A 23,879-nucleotide genomic window follows, 5' to 3' on the forward strand; every position below is an offset into this window, starting at 1 on the left:
GTGAGTGTGTATGTCAGTATTTGTTAAAATCTACTAAATGACTAACATTCAAATCATTACATTGTCACACATATATATGTCACTGCTTGGGATTGTACAGCTGTTTGTAGTTGTTACTGAATGAAGAGCATTGTACCTATACTTTGGGCCAGTAACCTCATACACCCTTTCTTCAGACGATATTAACATAACAAAATCAAAAATTAAATGGGGACAATATCAAGAACGAGTCACGAGTTGCGTGGCACCAGATTCAACCATAGTTCCCTTTATATAATTGAGGCTCCTCTAGGGAACTATGGTTGACTCTGGTGGCACGCATCTCGTCTTTGATATCGTACCTCTTTTATTATTTTGTTTTGTTAATATATACTTAATATCCTCTGAAAACAAGTGTATGACGTTACTGGCCAAAGGTATAGGGTCAATGCTCTTCATGCAGTTACACTCACTAACAGCTGTACAATCACAAGCAGTGACGAGCATATGGGGGCGGCACGTTGCCTCCCCCATCGCATGGCGAAAAAAACAAAACCGAAAAAATAAGAAAAAGGTATAGAAGGAAACGTGACAAGAAGACAACGAAGCTCATTTCCTTATTCTGCGGCCTTGTCAATTTGTATTTTATCCATCTAGTAATAAGACCGATGCCTCCATGGTATTGGTGCTCTACACATGAAACTAAGCTATTTCACTATTCATTAATCATAATTATATGTCAATTAACTAGTTTTGTTTTTCTTCAATGTCATGATCATATTCATCGGTTAATTAATCTTGGCACGTCACTATAGTGTGATCAATTGAACACAGGGGCTTATCTAGGATTTTGTAAAGAAGGGAGGGGGTAAATTGAAGAGCATTGAACCTATTCATTATTAGAGGCACAGTTTTGTGTGTGTGTGACAGAGAGAGAGGGGGGGGGAGAGAGAGAAAGAAAGACAGAGAGAGATAGAGAGAGAGGGGGCAGGGAGGAGGGGAGAAGATTCATATAAATAGCATATATTATTTGGTAGGCCAATAGTGTGACATCTCATTAGAATAACTGTACTTCAATTTAGGGTAAGTAGGGGTCGTTAACCATTATTGGCAACTATTTTGGATCGTGTACTTAGGTTTGTTTTAATGGAGATATTCGTAAACCAATAAAATATGTTCTCTATTTGTTTTTGGTTACCAATACGAACTTGAGGAGACTCATACTCTCCTTTTATATGCTTTTATTGATTGATTTATCTTGAATTTACCCCTCTTTTTTTAAAACAAATTCTAAGATACGCCCCTGCGTTTAAGTGATCACAATAGTGACTGAATTACTTGAGGTATTTGAATCGGCCACGAGATGGCGCTATCAACTTTGGAAGAAAACTATTAAAACAATTATCGCTACTTTCGGTCTTGAACAACTGAATGACAAGGGCAAATCTTCTTAGCGATTTGACACTTCGAATCAGCACCAATGTAGTTTCAATGCCTGTGACATAAATATACAATACTCTTCATCTCCCTTATGGAAATATACTATTAAGTGTCTTGTGAAATTGTAAATATTAGTTAAAATTGAACATTGAACAGGGACTGAATACTTGAATGAAATTAGTAGTAAACTCCTTGTAATTGGTGGATCATAACGGTTGATGATGTACATCACAGAAGGGCGTGTCTGCCATACCATTACAGGTTTTGGAAACAAAACTATTTCACAATTTTCAATAAATAAATAATGCAATACATTGTTAAATTCAATATGATATCAGGCATGCCAAACAGTGGCTCGAAAGGAAATTGTGATATGACAATGGGTGCCGAGGTATTCCAAATAGCTAACAGCAGTCTCCCCGATGTATGTTGGGACACTGGATGTACAGTCAAATCTGTTGAAGGCCATACAAAGGAAACAATGAAAGTGGCCACTTAAACTGGATCACAATCTTTTTTTATATCATGAATTAAGGTTTACTGTTCTTAAACCTTTGAGAACGGGAAGGTTTAGGTTCAAAGCCGAACAAATATTGTTACCCCATTGTCTACAGGAACCGGATGGCTCCTGTATAAAACCTATGGGATTGAGGGAATTAAGTAGTCAATGGGATAATAACTTAGCTTTCATCATTTCATACCCCTACATAACAAAGTGGACCTTTTCCATTCCATCCGCCCAAAATTAGGACATACTCTTTAAATGATTTGTAGTACAATAAAAATATTCTAATCTGTACGCTAGTCAATTTGAATGATAGCTAATTTAATATATATATTGTGAATCAATTGCGGGTACGTGGCCTCCTTCCCCCTCTCCCTATTACATGGCGAATTTTTAAAAAAAAGAGAAAGGGGAAAAAAGATAGAGAAGAAGGAGGAAGAGGAGAGAGAGAGAGAGAGGAAAAGAAACGTGAACATGAAAACGATAGGACCCCTACCACTCCCTCCCCTTTGTTGTGGCCTTGTCCATTTGCATTTCGTCCATCTAGTTATATGACGAATGGCCTTTTGGTGTTGGTGCCCTTTACGTGCAATGAAGCTATTCCACTATTCATTAACCAAATTGTCCATTACTTATGTTTCTTTTCAGTATCATAATCATATGTATTCGTTAATTAGTCGTGGACAGGTCACTAGTATACTTACTTAAACAAAGGGGCGTATCCAGGATTTTGTAAAGCTTTTGTAAAGAAGGGGTAGGAGGATACATTCCAGATAAATCTATCAAGAAAAGCATATAAAAAGAGGGTATTAGTCTCCTCATGGATTGTCTCCTCAAGTTTGGTTTGGGTTCAAAAAAGAAATTGAAAAAGAGGGAGCACATATTTTGATTGGTCAAAGATTACGAATATCCCCATTAATACGAACCTAAGTTCACGATGTAACAATTATTATCAACGTAGGTAAACGACTGTCATTGATGACACCCGCAAAACAGCGATCATTGACCGTGAGCTAAAGAGGCTCAACATTGACATTGCTGCTTTGCAAGAGACAAGACTCTCTTCAGATGGCAGTATTAGAGAGGAAGACTACACTAAATTTTGGCAGGGCAGAGAACCGCAGGAAAGGCGACAGCATGGTGTTGGATTTGCAGTAAGGAACTCCTTACTCTCCTCAATTGAACCACCAAGCAGAGGCACAGAACGCATCCTCTCACTTCGACTGCAAACCGCCTCAGGTCCAGTGAACATCCTGAGCTGTTACGCACCAACCCTCTGCAGCTCTGTGGAGACTAAGGATCAATTCTATGAGCACCTGGACTCTGTCATTGCGAACATTCCTGCCAACGAGAACCTATTCCTACTAGGAGATTTCAATGCACGGGTGGGCACGGATCATGACTCCTGGCCCAAATGCATCGGACACTTCGGCATTGGAAAACTGAACGAAAATGGTCAAAGATTGCTAGAAGTCTGCTCCTATCACGACCTATGCATTACGAACACATTCTTCTCCACAAAACCATGCCACAAGGTATCCTGGAGACATCCCAGGTCTCATCACTGGCACCAGCTTGGCCTTGTTATTACACGAACTTCATGAGCACCTGGACTCTGTCATTGCGAACATTCCTGCCAACGAGAACCTATTCCTACTAGGAGATTTCAATGCACGGGTGGGCACGGATCATGACTCCTGGCCCAAATGCATCGGACACTTCGGCATTGGAAAACTGAACGAAAATGGTCAAAGATTGCTAGAAGTCTGCTCCTATCACGACCTATGCATTACGAACACATTCTTCTCCACAAAACCATGCCACAAGGTATCCTGGAGACATCCCAGGTCTCATCACTGGCACCAGCTTGGCCTTGTTATTACACGAACTTCATCCTTAAACAGCGTCCAAGTCACCCGTAGTTACCACAGCGCTGATTGTGACACAGACCATTCACTGATTGCCAGCAGGGTGCGCCTTCAGCCCAGGCGAATACATCGCTCAAAGCAGAAAGGTCGCCCCCGCATAAACACTGCCAAGATATCGAATCCTGACTTGCATGATCTCTTCGCCGATTCCATCGAACAGGCCCTCCAGGACTGTCCTTCTACTAGTGCTGAAGAGAGATGGAATCACATTCGCGATGCTATCCATCACTCAGCCATGGAAATATATGGCAAAAGAGAAAAGCAAAACCCAGACTGGTTTGTAGCTGGAATCGCAAAATTGGAGCCTGTCATCGAAGCAAAGCGAGCAGCACTCGCTAACTACAAGAGTGATCCATCTGTGAAGACACTCACAGCTCTACGAATAGCAAGGATGGATGCCAAACGGGTTGCTAGACGCTATGCCAACGATTACTGGTTGAGCCTTTGCCAGAGCATCCAACTGGCTGCAGATAACGGCAACACCCAGGGTATGTACGCAGGCATAAAAAAAGGTCTTTGGACCAACCATCAAGAAGACATTACAACTCAAAGCATCCACAGGGGAGGTTATCACAGACAAAGAGCTTCAAATGGAAAGATGGATTGAGCACTATCAAGAGCTGTACTCACGGGATATTGAGGTCAATTAAGCTACCATTGAGAGTATTGAAAGCCTACCTGTCATGGAAGATCTTGATAGTGAACCCTCCATAGAAGAGCTGAAAAAGGCTGTGAACTCCCTTTCCTCGGGTAAGGCCCCAGGAAAAGATGGCATACCATCGGACATAATCAAAGTCGGAAAGGACACAGGTCTTCTACGCCATCTCTATGAGCTTCTCTGCCAATGCTGGAAAGAGGGAACGATTCCACATGATATGCGTGATGCTAACATCATTACCTTGTACAAGAACAAAGGGGATCGCAGTGAGTGCAATAACTATCGTGGAATATCCCTCCTAAGCACTGTTGGGAAGACGTTTGCCCGTGTGATGTTTGAGTTTTTCATTGTTGTGTTATTATTTTAAAGAAATCTTCTTCATTTACAATTTTTGATATTTCCGTATTGGTATTTTGAATAATATTATCCTTCCGGGTATTTTAGATAGAAAAGCGTTATTCATAAGTGTTTGTTATGTTGATTGTGCGATCTCTTATCATATTTTGTTGCTATAAAGTTTCATAGGTTAGTGTATTTTCCTTCCCTTGACATTTTTTTTTATATTTATACAACTTTCGAAATTTCCCAAAATGTTGAATTTTTTCCCGATCTATTAAGTAATAATGTTTTGTGTTTTATTGTTTTTTCTTAGATTGTATAATGTTATCAATTCTTATACCATCACTTAAAAAATAAATTATTTGAACTACACGTACATATAGCCTATAAGTATATCAGTATTTCTTTTTCAATGTTTTCGATTTATCTATTTTGTTAATGTATGGCACGGCCCCAACGAAATCCAGTCTTGTCACTGTGTGGACTTTAACCGTGTATGAATAGATCAAGATCAAGAAAGATAGCTCTCGCTAAATCTGCATTTTCAAAGTTAGGCAAAATTCTGACAAATCGGACAATGTGTATGAAGACCAGAATAAGAGTACTGAATTGTTACATTTACCCTGTACTTATGTATGGTAGTGAAACATGGACTTTAGCCTCGGATACTAAAAAGCGTTTGGAAAGTTGCGAAATGTGGTTATAAAGAAGAATGATGAAAATCCCTTGAACTGACAAAGTTAGGAATCAGGAAGTTCTTAGATGGAGTGCAAAGAAAAATGATACATGAGATGTTGATTAGGCAATTGAAGATCATGGGTCACATTACACGTAAAGAAGGCCTAGAGAATCTTGCTGTGACAGAGAAAATTGTGAAAGGAAGGAGTAGGGGAAGAATGAGGATAGAGAGAGAGAGAGAGAGAGAGCGAGAGAGAGAGAGAGATAGATAATAGATACATCCAATCCAATTCAATTCAATTTAACATACATACCAACAGACAAAACAAAGCAACATCAATTTTGGTTATAAATGCAAAATAGTATTGTAAAAACCTCAAGAAAATAAAGGCAAAAAGTATTTTAAATAAAACAGAACATATCGCACTTCACTCGATACAAATTAGTACAGTAACATCACCTAAAGGTACTATGTCCCTTTTGCAGCCAACCACAAATTCTCTAGAACTTTGCAGGAATTATGAATATGTCATGTATGTCCTATCTGTGAAATTTAAACGTTAGCAGTGTCCTAATATTCAAATTATACAAGGAAACCCGTTTACTTGCTAGACTTCACTGTCAGACACTATTGAGTGACTGACTGGCTCTTTTTCTTCTTTGGTAATAACATACATAAAATGAGCTGTAAAGGGTACATGAGCATTTGTCTACATCAATAACCCACTTCTTGTGATGGCCAAAATTAAACTGATTGAATCTTTGCGCAGCATAACACGTATGACCATTCGGTACAATGGTCAGAAAATCAAGACTATTACTTATTGGCTCTATAGCTCCTAAGTCGATTTGACAACTAATAGTCGTTATTTTCCCAATTGAAGACATTTTCAAGCCCCACCTTTTTTAAGGAAGTTCTAAATTAGTATTATCTTTAAAATGCCGTTGGAATTTAACCATTTTCATTTTTTTGGCCTGCAAATGGGACATAGTACCTTTAAGACAGGTGATTTGTCGGCGAAAGTAATTAACATATCGATACTTGAAAATCGCCTATAAAATCCAGATAAAGACCAAGAATAATAGCCACCGGCCGTAAAGTAATCGTTTCTTGAAATATTAAGATACCTAAGTATCAATTTTATTGAATCCATTGATTGAATCCATGGGGTGTTTTTCTCCTCGAGAGCTATTTATATCACAGTTCTTTGTTTGCTCAAAGCATCGCCACTTTCTTATCTATCACCGACCGCCCCATTGAAGTTGTTTTTCTATTATTTGTGTTCACTAATCACGTGATATAATTAACAAACTGATCACATGTCTTTAATAATCGACGCTTCATTTCATGTTGCATCTCGCGGTGTTTCACAATCTCGACTCTTGTCTCATTCCAATTTAAAGCACCTTTGACTCAGCACACGTTGATTTGTACGGATTAATTCCTAAATAATATACACCAAGATGAGGGGAGAGGAACAATGCTGGTTAGGGTCATCAAGAAAAACGGAATAAACAAATAATTTACTTGCTCATAGAGCTTGAGAAAGGTCGTTTTGATGGGAACAATCTTCAAACAAGTCTGCTGATGAAGGATCTTATTTTGGGCAAGCCTCAATTCTCTGCCGAGAACCGAGTCTCTGGACTGCAATTTTACATAGGTGAATAATGTTCATGGACACTGTACATTTGGCGAAAGGAAGTTAGATGCTTGTTTCGAAGGTCAAAGAAAAATGACAAAAATGGAAATGAGTCAATGAAATGGTGTTACAGAGAACTGAGACTTAAAAGCGCGTACCATATAGGACAAATGGACAAAAAGAACACCGAGGGACAGTCAAGAGCACAGTTTTAGGAACTATTGACTAAGGTTGAAATGGTGCTTTAATACCTGCACTATAATACATCAAGTGGTGATATTCTAGGTATGTGATTCAAATATACTTTCTTAGCAGTCAACTTTAACAAAAAAAGCACATTTTGAGAAGGCATCAAACACGATTTCTACAGCACCCTCAAAGACTTCATCGTTCTACCGCGGATATTTCTCTTTATGAAAGACCATGGCTCCATTTTAAGAACAAAAATGATGACTCATCGTAATCATCTTTAGGGACCGAGTGCTACTTTGATTTTCTTTTAGTTTACTCGCATCAATTCAGTATCAGTGACCTGTTAGTTGGAACTCATGATGGCTGTGTACGCTCATGCAATATGCTTCGTAGTACTGTGTGGATTCACCTTGCAATATGGTGTGGTGATGGATCACACCAGCATAATTCTCAATCATACTTGCTCGGAAAACTCGAGGTACCATAGCGCCAATTGCTCATATCGCGGTCTTACATCGGTTCCCCGGAATCTTCCACACGACTTATGTTCCCTCAACGTTTCTAATAATAACATTTCTATGCTCCTCGACAAATCGTTCGTGAACTATACACAGCTAGAAACTTTAGACGCTAGTTATAACTCCATCTACCTCATTGAGAATGAAACGTTTGATAATCTCCTGCTACTTAAGAAATTAATGCTCCATCACAACAATATCAGTGTCCTACCCTTTTCCCTCCTGGAGGAGAATGTTCATCTATCATTGCTAATCCTTCATAATAATGGACTCATTGGAATTCCTCACATCTTTGGAAACAATCTACAAGCTAATCAGTTTGCAGAAGATGGGAAGTTCGCATGCGGTTGTAAGAATTTGTCACGTTTTGATTTGTCTTTTAATAAAGTCGGATCACTGGAGCAAGGAGATTTTGTAGCTTTACGGAATTGCTCCTTCGATGGATTCAACTTGAATCATAACGATATAAAGAGTCTCCCTCGTGCCGTTTTCATTGATTTACCAGCAGTACATTTACTTATCAACTATATATCACTGGCTAAATTCCACGCCGAGTCCTTTCTGGGAAATAAAGCAATAGTAAAGGTGACATTAACCAGGTCGGGCATAAGATCTATTGTACCCATGAATACATCGGAAATACCAAGAGATCTTTTTCCAGGTATAACAAAACTTTATCTACAAAAGAACAAATTGATAAGTATTCCAAAGTATGCCCTGGATGGTTTCGAAAAACTCCAGGTACTAGACATTGGATTCAATCATTTAGCTAGTCTTCATAATGAGTCATTTTGTGGATTGAAGTCGTTGGTTAATTTGAGACTGCCTGTAAACAAAATTAAGTCGCTTCCACGAGGATCTTTTGCTTGCGCCGAAAAGCTTGAGAGCATTGATTTATCACGTAACGACATTTCTGTATTAGACCCTCAATGGTTTGACGGAAGCCACAGACTCAGCACTTTGGCATTCTATCAGAGCAAAATTGATGAAATTAAAACTATACCATGGAACGCAACAAATCTTCAGACTCTTATCTTAATCAATAATAACCTTAACTCCGTGAACAGAAATACGTTCGTTGGTTTAAGAAATCTAAAATGTATTGATTTTACCAGGAATTATCCTCTCAAAATATCCGTTGATGCTTTTGAAGAAAACAGTTCTTTAGAAAAGATCATAATGAAAAATTTGGTCGAATTCACCATGACAGGTTCTTTCAAAAACATGCATCAACTAACATTCCTCGATATGTCATATCTTCATAGTCGCTTAGAAGTTACTTCCCATGACCAATTTAGTTATACGTCGGCGCTAAGGACTCTAAACATGTGCAGAACTTACATCAAAGCCGAAGATCTAGTCCATTCTAAAAGCAATAGATCACTGTTTTCAGGACTGGTCTCGTTGCACACCCTGAAACTGCAACATAACTCCTTTGTTGATTTCCACCAGGTTTCTAACGCATTTACCACACTTTGGAATCTTCTTGACCTAGATCTGTTTGACTGTCAAATACAAAAAATTAACCCGGGGGTATTTAGGAATCTCACGTCACTAACATATCTCTCGTTGGCCGCAAACTTTATTAGAATAATTCCCGAGAAAGCTTTTCAGGATTTACAGAATTTACGTACCCTAAAACTAAATTCAAACTCTATCACAATTATCGGGAAGCAATTATTTTCTGGAACTTCCAGTCTCCAGAATCTATACCTCCAGAATAACCAAATTTCCACGATAGAACCTTTTACACTAATACCAACAAGTCTAAAAGTGTTAATCATTGCGAAAAATCCTTTCACATGTACCTGCCAACTTGCGTGGTTCATTAAATGGCTGGACAAGGTGAACACAGAAACCGATCAAAGAAATGAGACTCGTTGCTCTAGTACCTCCTTCAAATCGCTAAAAAATCAGACTATCTGGTCGTTCCATCCTAAAGATTACTGCGGAGTCAATATCTATCTTATTGTAGGTGTATCTTTGGCAATCGTGACCGTTCTGTCGCTAAGTGTCCTCGCGTACCAAAAGCGATGGTGGCTGAACCATAAACTATTTCTCTTAAAGTTGGCCATCATTGGGTATCAAGAAATCATTGAAAATCAAGGTCCTGAGGACTACGAGTATCAGCTTAACCTCATGTTCCGTGAAGATGATGAGTGGTGGATTAACGATTGCATGAAGCCATTCCTGCAGGGGAGGATGCCACATCTGGAGCACATCGTTTTCGGGGATAACGGCCTTCATCCAGGATCTTTTTACTTAAACGCCATCTATGACGTTATCGAGAACAGCTACAAGACGGTCTTGTTGCTTAGCAACCAGTCAGTGGAGGATACCTGGTTCATGACCAAACTCCGTATGGCCGTGGAGCATATGAATGACACCAAGTTGGAGAAGATCATCCTCATATTCTTAGAAGACATCGATGATGACCACCTACCGTACCTTGTAAGGCTGTTGCTGAGTCGGAACAAACCTTACTTGCTGTGGGTGGATGATGATGAAGATGGACAAGAATTCTTCTGGGCAAAGTTTGAGAAAAGCATGAGGGCTAACAGGGAAATGAATAATGTGATTCCAGTTTAGTAACATAAAGCGTGGCCTTGAGCATTTCCCTATGTTGATATAAAGAGTCATGATAACTCTTGTTGAAGTATTAAAGCATAACGATGTACAATGAACAAATTTATGTGGGGGAGTGGAATTTCGAAACGCATATTCCAGTTTCTGGATCGTGCCCACTAGTGACCACTAATTTTTGTTTCTTGTGTGATTTGTTTTTCCCCTGAAAAATTGAAAATCGCGCCGACGAATATGTCGCTTAGTGGAGGGGGGGTAGGGGTGGTGAGTACTACCCATCCCCCCTTTATTTTCTTTTATGCCAGGGGAGTAGCCCCGTCTCCTTTCTTTAAACATAGAAAGGTGAAATTAACGTGTTTTTATCTGTTTTTTTGCCAGGGGAGGGGGGACCGCCCCCTTGATCCGACACTCTGTGTGTGACCTCAATTTCGCGATGGGTCAGGTGCACAGAAGTGAAAATATGTATTTTCAATTCTGTGGTCAGGTATAATCGAAGCAGTTACTAAAATGAGAATGTAAATTGATTTGTAGCCGGGGGTATTAAAGAATTAAAGATTAAAGAAAAAAGTGTAGGATATTATTTGGGGTCTATTTCTGATATAAAGGAAAAGGTATTTTTATGATCTACTCTAAAATAGAATTAATGACGAATGTAGTCTAGACTAACTCGATATAAGAGCCAATTGACAATAATTTACCAAACGTTCTTTGGCTCAGTGGTAGAGCAGTGGTTTTGTAACCGGGAAGCCCCGGGTTCGAAACCAAATCGATGCTAAGGTTTTACTCGTTGTCGATGGAAGAAGTAAGAGAGATAACGGTCATCAAATTACGGAGTTTTTCAATTTTCTATCCTCTTTCTCTCTCTCTCTCTCTCTCTCACACACACACACACACACATATACGCACACCCTCTTCTCCCTGTCTCTATCTCTCTCTCACACACACACACACACACACACATACATATACGCACACCCTCTTCTCCCTGTCTTTCTCCCTCTCTCTCTCTCTCTTTCACACACACTCTCTCTCTGTCTCTCTTTCCCTTTCACACACACTCTCTCTCTGTCTCTCTCTGTCTCTCTCTCTCGATCACCTCCTTTCTATCCTTTTCTCTCTCTTACCCCTTTATGCTATGTGACGGGAGGGGTCCGATCGATTGCCTTCACATGAGAAAAAAGAATGTCAGATGAAATTTCTTGTAATTTACACACCCTATGAAATTTCAGGATAGTCAATTCCGATGACAATACTTGATAGCATGTAGCTCTCAAACTCCATTTTGTACAATAAGAAATCAAATTATGAACTTAACATTTCAACATGAAATATAATCTGTACTTATATTGCACTTATATTCGTCTTGTTGTATAAACTTCTATTTCTTGTCGGTTTTTACCGTACAATATCTCCTGTAAAGACCTCTATTTTTGAGAAGATTTTCATAATCACGGACACATGGAATTATGAAATATTATGAAATGTTGTTTTCTCATTAGAGATAAAGTTGAGTTCTGGTCATGGGATTGCATTATGAAAGAAACGGTGTGGAACCGATCAGAAAAGGTTGATCATTTAGCATATAAGTATTCGTGTGTATTGCAATTTTCTGGAATCATCAAAATGATAAGAAATTTGACCAAGTCTTGGTAAAGTTACAAGCACTGTACACAGAAAGATGTATATGGGATTACACAAACACGTGAAGTAAAAATCCGTCCCGATTTTTACGATGTTACATGCCATATTTATAATATGAAGGCATTTGAAGAGCCATGCTTTTCAGGGAACATGTTTTATCTGATCGTCTTCCACATTTGCATACTAGCAATGATTAACGTTCACAAGTTAGTTTTCACCTCTTCCCAGAACTCAACCTTCTCTTTAAGTTTACCTCCGCTTTTGTTTCTTCTTTTTTTTGTCTTCACTTTTTAACCTGTAAATAGTTTGTTAATGAAAAATTTCACAATGAATCAATTATTTTCTATTGGTTCAGTTAAAGTAATTTTAGTCGTTCTTTAAATATATGTCATAAAACCCATGAATGCACTCACACATAACACATGTGTAAATGTGTATTTTATATATTTTTCTACGCACATGCAAAAGAACTTTGATTCGATATTTTTTAATGAATAAGTAATCTATTGACCGATGTTAATCCCGATATATTGATTTTGGATTCGCATTATGATTGCTCTTGTCTCACTCCCACTGAATTTTATTTAAATATACAAAATTATAATATCAACGTTAGTGTTATACATACTGCCCGTAGTCTCGCTAGAAACTTTGAATATATTCACATATTTTTGGATACACTTTCACCAAAATTCTCTGTTATTGCTTTATCAGAAACTTGGATTCGTGGTATTCCTATCGTTCCTTTTCATGTAGATGGTTATACTGTTATACATTCAGATAGAGTAATCGGTAGAGGAGGTAGTGTTTGCTTTATTTCTACTGTTCGCACTGATTTATTTGATTCTTAAGATGATTCTGTGAATATATATAGTAGATCTTATGTTTATACTTACCTTTAATTATACAAAAGGTGTTATTAACAGAAAACCTAACTCTGTTATTGAGAATGTTTTACAGTTTTATAATGATGCATTTGGTAATTTATCGCATGGGCATGTTGTTATAACCGTTGGTTTTAATAAGATCTTCTTAAATTAAATAATGTTTAAGTGATAGTTTCTGACGCTTGTAAATTTGTAAATATAAACGCCTCGTTCGGGCTTCAAAGTTGTAACAAATTGCAAATGCACGAGTGGAACTGTAAATACTGACATTGTTGAAATATTAACTATGTTGTAGTTATTTGAGTTAGTTAAATACAGTAACAATAATAATCTAATAGTCTCACGTTCGTAAAATCACCAAGAAATCTGTCACTTTATTGAGAGGGGGTTAAAACGATATAGATTGGTCATGTTTGTATATGTATTACAGTGCAGAACAAATGTATAATGTATTTACTCTCTTAAGTAGATTTTATGATAATTATTCACCTCTTGTACTTAATAATTATAAAAGAACTAATATACCTTAGCCATTGGTAACTGGATATTTATTAAGGAGTATTGAGAAGAAATATAAATTGTATGAAACATTTATTCGTAATAGATCTTATAGAAATGAACATAAGTTTAAATCATATCGAAATATAGTAAATAGTTCATTAAAGAAGGCAAAGAAACGTTATTAGGCCTAAAATAAAAACTTTTTGTATTACCTTCAGGTGCCAAAACATGGGTCGGTCGGTCGGAAGAGATTTTTTTTAAAACAATTTTTCAGTTTAGGATGTTTTTTTTTGTTGTTTTTTTTCCTCGCCCTCTTTTGGCTGATATTTATCAGTTTTCTAGCTGGTGCAGTACTATAAACACGTAAAAGAGGCCGGGGTCTACGCTAGTAGGATTTTGAATTTATTTGAAACTAGGGCAGAAGACGAGTGAGAATTTGGGAATAATTTGATTTTATGCATTTATTCCAATTTAAACAAACAAAATACATATTTTTGTATTCATTAATAAAAAGAAATCTAAAAAGCGGTTTAAAAAAAAAAAAAAAAAAAAAATTGCCGACCGTAGATTTTCAAATTTGTGGGTCAGTCGCAAAGGGCAATACAACAACTTTTTATTTTTGGCCTTATTGTGCTCAATTTTGGGATATGGAATATAATGGTAAGGGTACATGGAAAATTATCAATACTTTATTGAATAAATGAATGCCCTCATTGCCTTAGTATTTTGTAAATAATGCTAAATTTATACAGAATGAACAAACTATCGCAAATGAATTTATTTCCTTTTACTTTGCATGCAAATTTTGCTCGAAAGGATTTGTTGTCCCAAACTGATTATTTGTGTGATTCTGTATCGGAAACCTTATATTTTAATGATATGACTGAAAATGAATTGTTTGTAAAATTATTAAAAGAACACTTATTTGTGTGGATATTTGATAATATAAGTTGTAAAGTATTTCAACAGATGATTCGATTGTTCGAAACCTTAACCTTTGGAATATTTTTAATAATTTGTTAACAAGTGGTATTTTTCCTGGTATATCAAAGATTGCAAAAATTAAACCTCTCCATAAAAAAAGATGATTGACATTTATTCAAAAATGATCGATTGATATCTTTAGTACCTTGTAAATCCAAACTATACTGTCGCTCATATAGGTGGATTATTTCTTTTACCCCAATTTATGGAATTATTTTGACAATGATTTATTCCTAATAAATGTAGATAATAGTATAAATTCTCAGAATTTATTGAATAATAATTTTCCAGTGTTTGTTTTGCGTGACTGCTAAAGCATGTGTATGCTACTATGCTTATCAACTAGGGGACCTACGCCTTTAAGTCATAAATGACAGTAATGACGATTAATGCCCCACAAAAGGGCACTAATATGGCACATCGACACGGTTTTGATCCTGGGGCCTCACAGTAACGAGACCATTGCTTGGCCATTGAACCATGACTGTACGCAGCGAGAGCTTGGGTAGGGGGCAGCAGTTCTCACAAATAAAACAAAACAAAGAAAATGCAATAAATTTTCAATAATCCATTGAATTTCCCCCCGGTCCCCAACAGAAAAAAAAATCTTCTGTGTCTCAATTGCTAAAGTTATTTTATCCTGTAAACCTATTAAAGCTTATATACCTGATTATCAAATAATTATTGATTCGGTGCTCTTAATGTCTATCTCCATTTCTCTTCTATTGCTCTTTCTTTCTCTATCTCCCATGCATATTCTCTTTCTTTCTCCTTCATTCTACCACGTTTAGTCTTCTTATTTTTGCCTCTCTGTCCCTCTCTTCTCTCTTTCTCAAATATTCATTCCATGTTGGTGTGTGGTTTTGGTATAAAATTATCTCCTCATTTTTAAATGAAGAATACAGAAAGGAGTCATATTTCCACTCAATGCCCCATGACAGATATATCATACAAGAATATATAGCATGCATGTCGTATCATTACTCTTCAAATCCTTTATGCTAAGCAGAGTATCAAGTGCCTCTTGAAAATAAGCTGAGTAAAAAAAGTGGAAATATTAGTTAAATTGAACCAGTGACTGGATACTTTATATAAACAAATTGTGTTCTAAACAAATGAGCGGAGCAAATTGATTTGTATGTGTGTGGCAATGTTTCGGTATGAATGGGAACATTGTAAATGCAGTGTGTGTATGCAATGTGAATTGTAGTATATATTATAATTGTAAGCTTAGAAACACCTTTACATGTATGATCTAACTATAATACACGTTATTAGGAAAAACAGCCAAAACATATCGCTGTTATTAATTTACTATAGATAGTTCATTCGTCGTATAATATCCTTCTTTGATAAGACGGTAGAATAAGCACAGTAAACCAGGTATAAAACATTTTTTTCCAGGAAAATTATTCTGATTTATAATTATGAAAAATGAAGACCTTTTCCTCTTATACATGTACTGATGCCCAGTCAAGACACTCATTCGCTTAGGGATCGTAGTCTAGTATTCAACGCACTTTAATTGTAGTCTCGGTCCGAGTACACTTTATTCAGGGGCTCTCAGTGATCCCCACCCTCTCCCCTTCTCTCTCTCCCTCTCTCTCTCTCTCTCTATCTCTTTAATGTGCACACACACTTCTACTTTGCGTCGCTTTCTACCTTTTTTCTTTCCCTCCGACTCTCCCAGTTGGTCTGCAATCACATTACTATATATCTCTTCTTCTTCGTATGAAGTTTAAAACATCGCGTGCACTGTGGTAAACTATTCCAAATGGAATGTGAGGCATTTCTAACAGATATTTTTGGCAAAAGTTGTTTTTACTTTCCATATTAAAGTGAAATGATTTACAAATGTATTATTTTAAGCTTGAATTTCATTAGTAAATGAAAACAGTGCAGCTACCTTACATGTAAGCAATAAGAGACAAAATTGAAGCCAACTAATGTTTTGTGATATATAAACAAATCGAAAAGATTCAAGCACTTACATCTTAAGAATAATGGACCAGAATGAAATGTATAACTGTAAACTTTTCTGTAACTTATAAAGAGTGTTCATTTTCATTCGACTTGAGTTTCCCCAAATAACAATACAATATGAATAATGAAACAATGTGAATAAATTATATAGTGTAATTAATATCGAGAAAGTTACACAAGTCTTTAATTTATGCAATATATCTATACAGTTTGACACTTTACTTAATATAACATTATTATGTGTGCATCCCAACAAAATATCTACAATTTACCAAGAGAATTAACAACTTCTTTCTTAGATATATATATATACATAATTAATTCGGATATATATCAAAATACACACACCTACTTCAAGCACTCTACCAACAATCAAACAATGCAGTCAGAGTGAATGGTGAACTGACCGACTGGTTTAAAACCACAGTTGGGGTACGCCATGGATGTGCCCTTTCCCGAAAACTTTTTAACATCTTACTCAAAGCTGTGATGCTTTACGCAATACATGACACCAAGATCGGCGTAAGAGTACAGGGACAGCTGATCACCAACCTAAGATTTGCTGATGACGTAGTCCTTATAGCTGACAATGACAGAGACCTCCAAACAATAGATGACCTAGTACATCATAGCATCTCAAACTTTGGACTGAAAATAAACATTACCAAAACAGAATTACAAGCCATAAGCAAACAACCTCAACTATTGAATATAAACGTTGTAGGAGAACAGCTAAAACAAGTAGATAAGTTCACGTACCTGGTAGGAACAATAAGCCAGACAGGATCCTGCTCGGAAGAGGTAAAGCACCGCATTGGGAAGGCAATAGGAGCATTCCAAGCACTCAAGAAAATCCGGACATCAAAAGATATACGCTGCTCAACAAAGGTAGAACTGTACAAAGTCCTGGTGTTGTCTATTCTGTTATATGGTGCAGAAACATGGACATTAAAGAAGATCGACGGAAATAGACTTCACACTTTTGAGATGGCATGCCTCAGGAGAATCATGGGTGTGACCAGATTTGACAGGCTAAGGAACACACACATACGAACACAACTAAATATGGAAGAAACCATCATCGACAGGGTTGCCACAAAAAGACTGAGATCCCAGTGATGGTGTGGACGGCTTAAGTCAAGTCAAGTCAATTCGAAGTGATATAGGCTTGTTACTAAATTAATTTGAAACAGTATGTTTTTTTAATGAAATATACAATAGTTGGTTTTCAGATTAAGAATCAATCTTTTAGCTTTAAGCCACTTAACCACGTTATTCACTTCTTCATTAAAATTACGTTTCACATTACTAGTATACGATTGATTTAACATAAGAGTCATCGGCGTACATCACAAATTCTAAGTTTTCAGAGGATCTAAATAGATCAATAATATGTATTAAGAACAACAAGGGACATAGGATAGACCCTTAGGGAACTCCACATTTCATAACAGAAAATCGGTTATAGAATATTTAAACACAGTATATTGGAGACGATTGTGTAAATAATCTTTTAAACAATTAAATGGGATCCCACGTATTCCATAAAAACACAATTTTGACAAAAGAATTGAATGATCAACAATATTGAAAGCTTTCGATAGATCCATGAATATATTCCAATACAGAAATTATGTTCAATTGCTTGAGTTATTTCATCCTGTAAATCAATTAAATCATGGATAGTATCATAAAATTGACAATCAGAAGGTACATCATTTTTAGATAGAAATTTATGAACACATTTTTCTAATAGTTTGGATATACAAGGCAATAAAGATATCAGTCGATAATTTTTGAAATGACAATCATCTTTTTTATGGACAGGTATAATTTTTGCAATCTTTAATTTGCCAGGAAAAATACCACTTGATAACAAATTATTAAGAATATTACAAAGGTTTAGTTATTGAATAAATTATCTTTTTAAATACTTTCACTATGAATATGACGGACAAAGAAAGAGGACAAAATATACAGTTCTTCAGGTAGACGAAGGAACATCCCTTCCCTGCTATTATGCAAAAATGTGTAGAACAGGTGTCACATGCATATTCAACTGTTCTACACATTTTTACATAATAGCAGTGAAGGGATGTTGTTTTGTCCACCACAACAATTGTTCAGGGTAGAATGAGGAACTGTATATTTTGTCCTCTTTCTTTGTCCGTCATATTCATAGTGTTTACAACTTATATTATCATAGCCACACGAACAAGTGTTTTTTTAAATAATTTACAAACTTCAAACAATCCATTTTCAGTTTTAGCATGAAAATATAATGTTTCAGATACAGGATCGCACAAATAATCAGTATGGGACAAAGAATCAATTCGAGCAATATTATAATGCAAAGTAGAACAACAAGAACTAAAATACGAAATAAATTCATTTGCGATAGTTCGTTCATTCTGTATCAATTCATCATTATTTACAAAATACGAAGACAATGATGTTATTCTTTTGTTCAATAAAGTCTTCATAATTTTTCTTGTACCATTAACATCACCGTTCATTTCCCCCAAATTGAGCACAATAATAAAAATGTTTTGCTTTAATAAATTATTTGCTCTATTTCGGTATGATTTAAACTTATATTCATTTCCAGGAGACCTATTGCGAATAAATGTTTTGTACAATTTATTTTCTTCTCAAATCTTCTTAATAAATATCCAGGTCTTTTAAATTTATTAGGTACAAGAGGTAAATATTTATCATATAATCTACTTAACAAGATAATTAAAAAAACATTATACATTTGTTTTGCATCGTAATACATACACAAACATGACCAATCTATATTATTTAACCCCCTTCTCAATGCATTGACAGATTATTGGTGATTTTACGATCATGAGATTATAAGGTTATTATTGTTAAATTATTTAACTAACTCAAATAACGATAATATAGTTAATAGATCTGACTTGTCAGAACATATAGTTCCACTTAATAGTAAACATATTATCAATATTACCTGTAATTCGAGTTAGGATTGTATTTAAATTTTGAAGCCCAAACGAGGGGTTCATATTTACAAATTTACAAGCGTCAGAAATAATCACTTGAGCATTATTCAATTTAAGAAGATCTTTATTCAAATCATCGGCTATAACAACATTTTCATGCGATAAAGTACCAAGTGCATCATTATAACACTGTAAAAAAAATCAAAATAACAGAGTTAGGTTTTCTGTAAAAAAAAAACACCTTGTATAATTAAAGTTCAATCCAAACATAAGATCTATACATAAATATTCACATAATCATCTTACGAATCGAATATTTCTGTGCGAACAGTACAAATAATGCAACACCACCTCCTCTTCCTGAATGTATACAAATGAAACCATCTATTAAAACAAAAAGGAACAATATGGGTATCAAAAATCGAAGTTTCTGATATAGCAATAACAGAGAATTTTGGTGAAAGTGTATTCCCCCAAATGTGAATATTTTCAAAGTTACTAGAGAGACTACGGGCATTAAAATGTATAAAAATAACGTTGATATTATCATTTTGTATATTTTAATTAAGTTCAATGGGAGTGAGACAAGAAATCAATATATCGGGATCAACATCTGATTAAAGATTATTCGAATATCGAAATATCGCATCACAGTACTTGTGTATGTACGTATGGGTATACATGCATATTTACAATTTTTTTTGTGAGAATGCATTCATGGGTTTTTATGACATATACTTGAAGAACAACATAATTACTCTAACTAAACCAATAGCAAATATTGGATTTATTGTGAGAATTGTACATTAACAAACTATTTACAGATTAAAAAGTGAAGGCAAAACGGGGAAACGGGGATAAACTTAATGAGAAAACAATATTTCATAAATATTTCATAATTTCATAAGTCCGTGATTATAAAAAAAATTCTCAAAAATAGAGTTCTTTACAGGAAAAGTTGTACTGTTAAATCAACACGGAATATTGATTGATCTATTCATTTATTCAAAAATATTTATACATGATGACAAAGCTGTTTTTCACATTGGTCCTGACATACAGAATAACAATGAAATAAGCCAACATAAAATATATATAATACATGGATATTAAATAATTTGACATTTTATAAAATAACCAGCGATTAGAGACATGGGTGAAAATTTATAGATTTACCCAGAATCCCAAAATGACATTATCCAATGATTGGAAACACAGTTATTAAAGAAAGAAAACAAAAATGTATAAAATTGTATACAACAAGATGCATATTAGTGCAATACAAATACAGATTGTCGTGTTGAAATGTAAAGTTCATGATTTAATTTCTTATTGTACAAAATGGAGATTGAAAGCTACATAATTGTTATGCAACCAAGTATTGTCATCAGGATCGAGACTGACGATCCTGAAACTTCGTAGGGTGTGTACATTGCAATACATTTCATCTAACATTATTCTTTCTCATGTGAAGGCAATCGATTTGCCTCCTCCCATCACATAGCATAAAGGGATAAGAGAGAGGGGGTGATCAATAGAGAAGGGTGTGTGTGTCTGTGTGTGAGAGAGAGAGAGAGAGAAAAATAGAATAACTTCGTCATTTGATGGCCTTTATTTCTCTTACTTCATACATCGACAACGAGTAAAACCTTTGCATCGATTTGGTTTCGATCCTTTGGCCCCCTTCTGGTTACGAGACCAGTGCTCTACCACTGAGCAAAAGAACGTTTGTTAAATAAATTTCAATTGGCTCTTATATCGAATAATAATAATAATAATAATAAGCTTTTATATAGCGCTTAATACAAATGTCTAGACTGCATTCTTCATTAATTCTTTTCAAGAGTAGATCATAAATAATACCTTTTCATTATCAGAAAAGACCCAAAATGATATTATACAGTTTCTCTATTCAATTCGTTAATCATAGAGAAATCTTTATTACCTCGATTACGAATCAATATACATTATCTTTTTAGAAGCATGCAGTGATTATACCTGACCACAGAACTGAAAATATTATTTGAAAGTTATGCTCTGTATGTGTGAGTTTGGGAGATGCATGCGTGTATGTGATGTGTATGCGTGTGTTGGGGTCAAATTCTCATTTTAACCCTAACGATGTTCTCTTTATATTCTTGACAAAGAACGAACTACTTCACTTCCACAAATAAATCATCATCTTGATGCGGGGGGGGGGGGGTTTGAAGTGTGTGCTTTTTTTCAATACTAGTTTAACACTTGACAACTTACAAGTATGTTCAAAGTTTTGACTGAAATTGTATGAGACAAACATAACTATAAAGACGCATGTCACGTTGGATTCGCCAACATATTATAATTATACACTAATCTCGACTCGAAGATTTTTTTTCTTTAACGCACGTCTAGTTATAACCACGCGTCACGACACGCTATCTTTTACAAAGTGTAATACGCTACGTTTTTTAATATGTTACTAAACTGGAATTACATTATTCATTTCCCTGTTAGCCCTCATGCTCTTCTCAAACTTTGCCCAGAAGAATTCTTGTGCATCTTCATCATCATCCACCCACAGCAAGTAAGGTTTGTTCCGACTCAGCAACAGCCGTACAAGATACGGTAGGTGGTCATCATCGATGTCCTCTAGAAATAAGAGGATGATCTTCTCCAACTTGGTGTCATTCATATGCTCCACGGCCATACGGAGTTTGGTCATGAACCAGGTATCCTCCACTGACTGGTTGCTAAGCAACAACACCGTCTTGTAGCTGTTCTCGATGACGTCATAGATGGCGTTTAAATAGAAAGACGCTGGATGAAGACCGCTATCCCCGAAAACGATATGCTCCAGGTGTGGCATCCTCCCCTGCAGGAATGGTTTCATGCAGTCGTTAATCCACCACTCATCATCTTCACGGAACATGAGGTTAAGCTGATATTCGTAGTCCGCAGGATCTTGATTTTCAATGATTTCTTGATAACCAAGGATGGCCAACTTTAAGAGAAATAGTTTGTGGTTCAGCCACCATCGCTTTTGGTACACGAGGACACTTAGAGACAGAACAGTCGCGATTGCTAAAGATACACCAACAATAAGATAGATATTGACTCCGCAGTAATCTTTAGGATGGAACGACCAGATGGTCTGATCTTTTAGCGATTTGAAGGAAGTACTAGAGCAACGAGTCTCATTTCTTTGAAAAAAAATTGTATTCACCTTGTCCAGCCATTTTCTGAACCACGCAAGTTGGCAGATACATGTGAAGGGATTTTTCGCAATGTTTAACACCTTTAGACTTGTTGGTATTAATGTGAAAGGTTCTATCGTGGATATTTGATTACTCTGGAGGTATAGATTCTAGAGACTTTGAGTTCTAGAAAATAATTGCTTCTCGATAACTGTAATAGAGTTAGAATTTAGTTTCAGGATACGTACATTCTGTAAATCCTGAAAAGCTTTCCCGGGAATGATTCTTATATTGTTTGCGGCCAACGAGAGATATGTTAGTGACGTGAGATTCCTAAATATCCCCGGGTTAATTTGTTGTATGCGACAGTTAAACAGATCTAGCTCATGAAGATTCCAAAGTGTGTCAAATGCGTTAGGAACCTGGTGTAAATTCTTGAATAAGTTATTCTGCAGGTTTAGTTTGTGCAACGAGACCAGTCCTGAAAAAAGTGATCTATTACTTTCAAATTGGACTAGATCTTCGGCATTGATGTACGTTTTGCACATGTCTAGAGTCCTCAGCGCCGACGTATGACTAAATTGGCCACGAGAAATAATTTTTAAGCGACTATGAAGATAGGACATATCGAGGAATACTAGATGATTCATGTTTCTGAAAGAACCAGTCATGGTGAATTCGACCAAATCTTTCATTGTGATCTTTTCTAACGAACTGGTTTCATCAAAGGCATCATCGGATATATCAAGAGGTTTATAATTCCTGCTGAAATCAAGAAATTTTAGATTTTTTAAACCAACGAACGTATTTCTGTTCACGGAGTTAAGGTTATTATTGGCTAAGATAAGAGTTTGAAGATTTGTTGCGTTCCATGGTATAGTTTTGATTTCATCAATGTTGCTTTGATAGAATCTCAAAGTGTTGAGATGGTGGCTCCCGTCAAACCATTGAGGATCTAATACAGCAATGTTGTTACGTGATAAATTAATACTCTCAAGCTTTTCGGCGCAAGCAAAAGATCCTCGTGGAAGCGACTTGATTTTGTTTACAGATAGATCCAAATTAACCAGAGATTTCAATCCACAAAATGACACGTTATGAAGACTAGATAAATGATTGGAACTAATGTCTAGTAACTGGAGTTTTTCGAAACCATCCAGGGCATACTTTGGAATAGTTATCAATTCGTTGCATTGTAGATAAAGTTCTATTATACCTGGAAAAAGATCTCTTGGTATTTCCGATGTATTCATGGGTACAATGGATGTTATGCCCGAGAAG

The 23,879-nt window shown here is 36.0% G+C and overlaps 1 protein-coding gene across 1 annotated transcript; it reads left to right on the plus strand.

The window, feature by feature from the left end:
• The first annotated feature begins 4,087 nt into the window (after nucleotides 1-4,087).
• On the plus strand, nucleotides 4,088-10,470 carry LOC105441886. The gene is made up of 2 exons (XM_030991014.1): nucleotides 4,088-4,340; nucleotides 9,733-10,470. Exons 1-2 carry the CDS (start codon nucleotides 4,088-4,090, stop codon nucleotides 10,464-10,466), a joined length of 987 nt encoding a protein of 328 aa, XP_030846874.1. The 3' UTR covers nucleotides 10,467-10,470.
• The last annotated feature ends 13,409 nt before the right edge of the window (nucleotides 10,471-23,879 follow it).

The sequence above is a fragment of the Strongylocentrotus purpuratus genome, unplaced genomic scaffold, assembly GCF_000002235.5.
Source record: "Strongylocentrotus purpuratus isolate Spur 01 unplaced genomic scaffold, Spur_5.0 spur5_scaffold_2, whole genome shotgun sequence".
In the NCBI taxonomy this organism is placed as follows: Eukaryota; Metazoa; Echinodermata; class Echinoidea; order Camarodonta; family Strongylocentrotidae; genus Strongylocentrotus; species Strongylocentrotus purpuratus.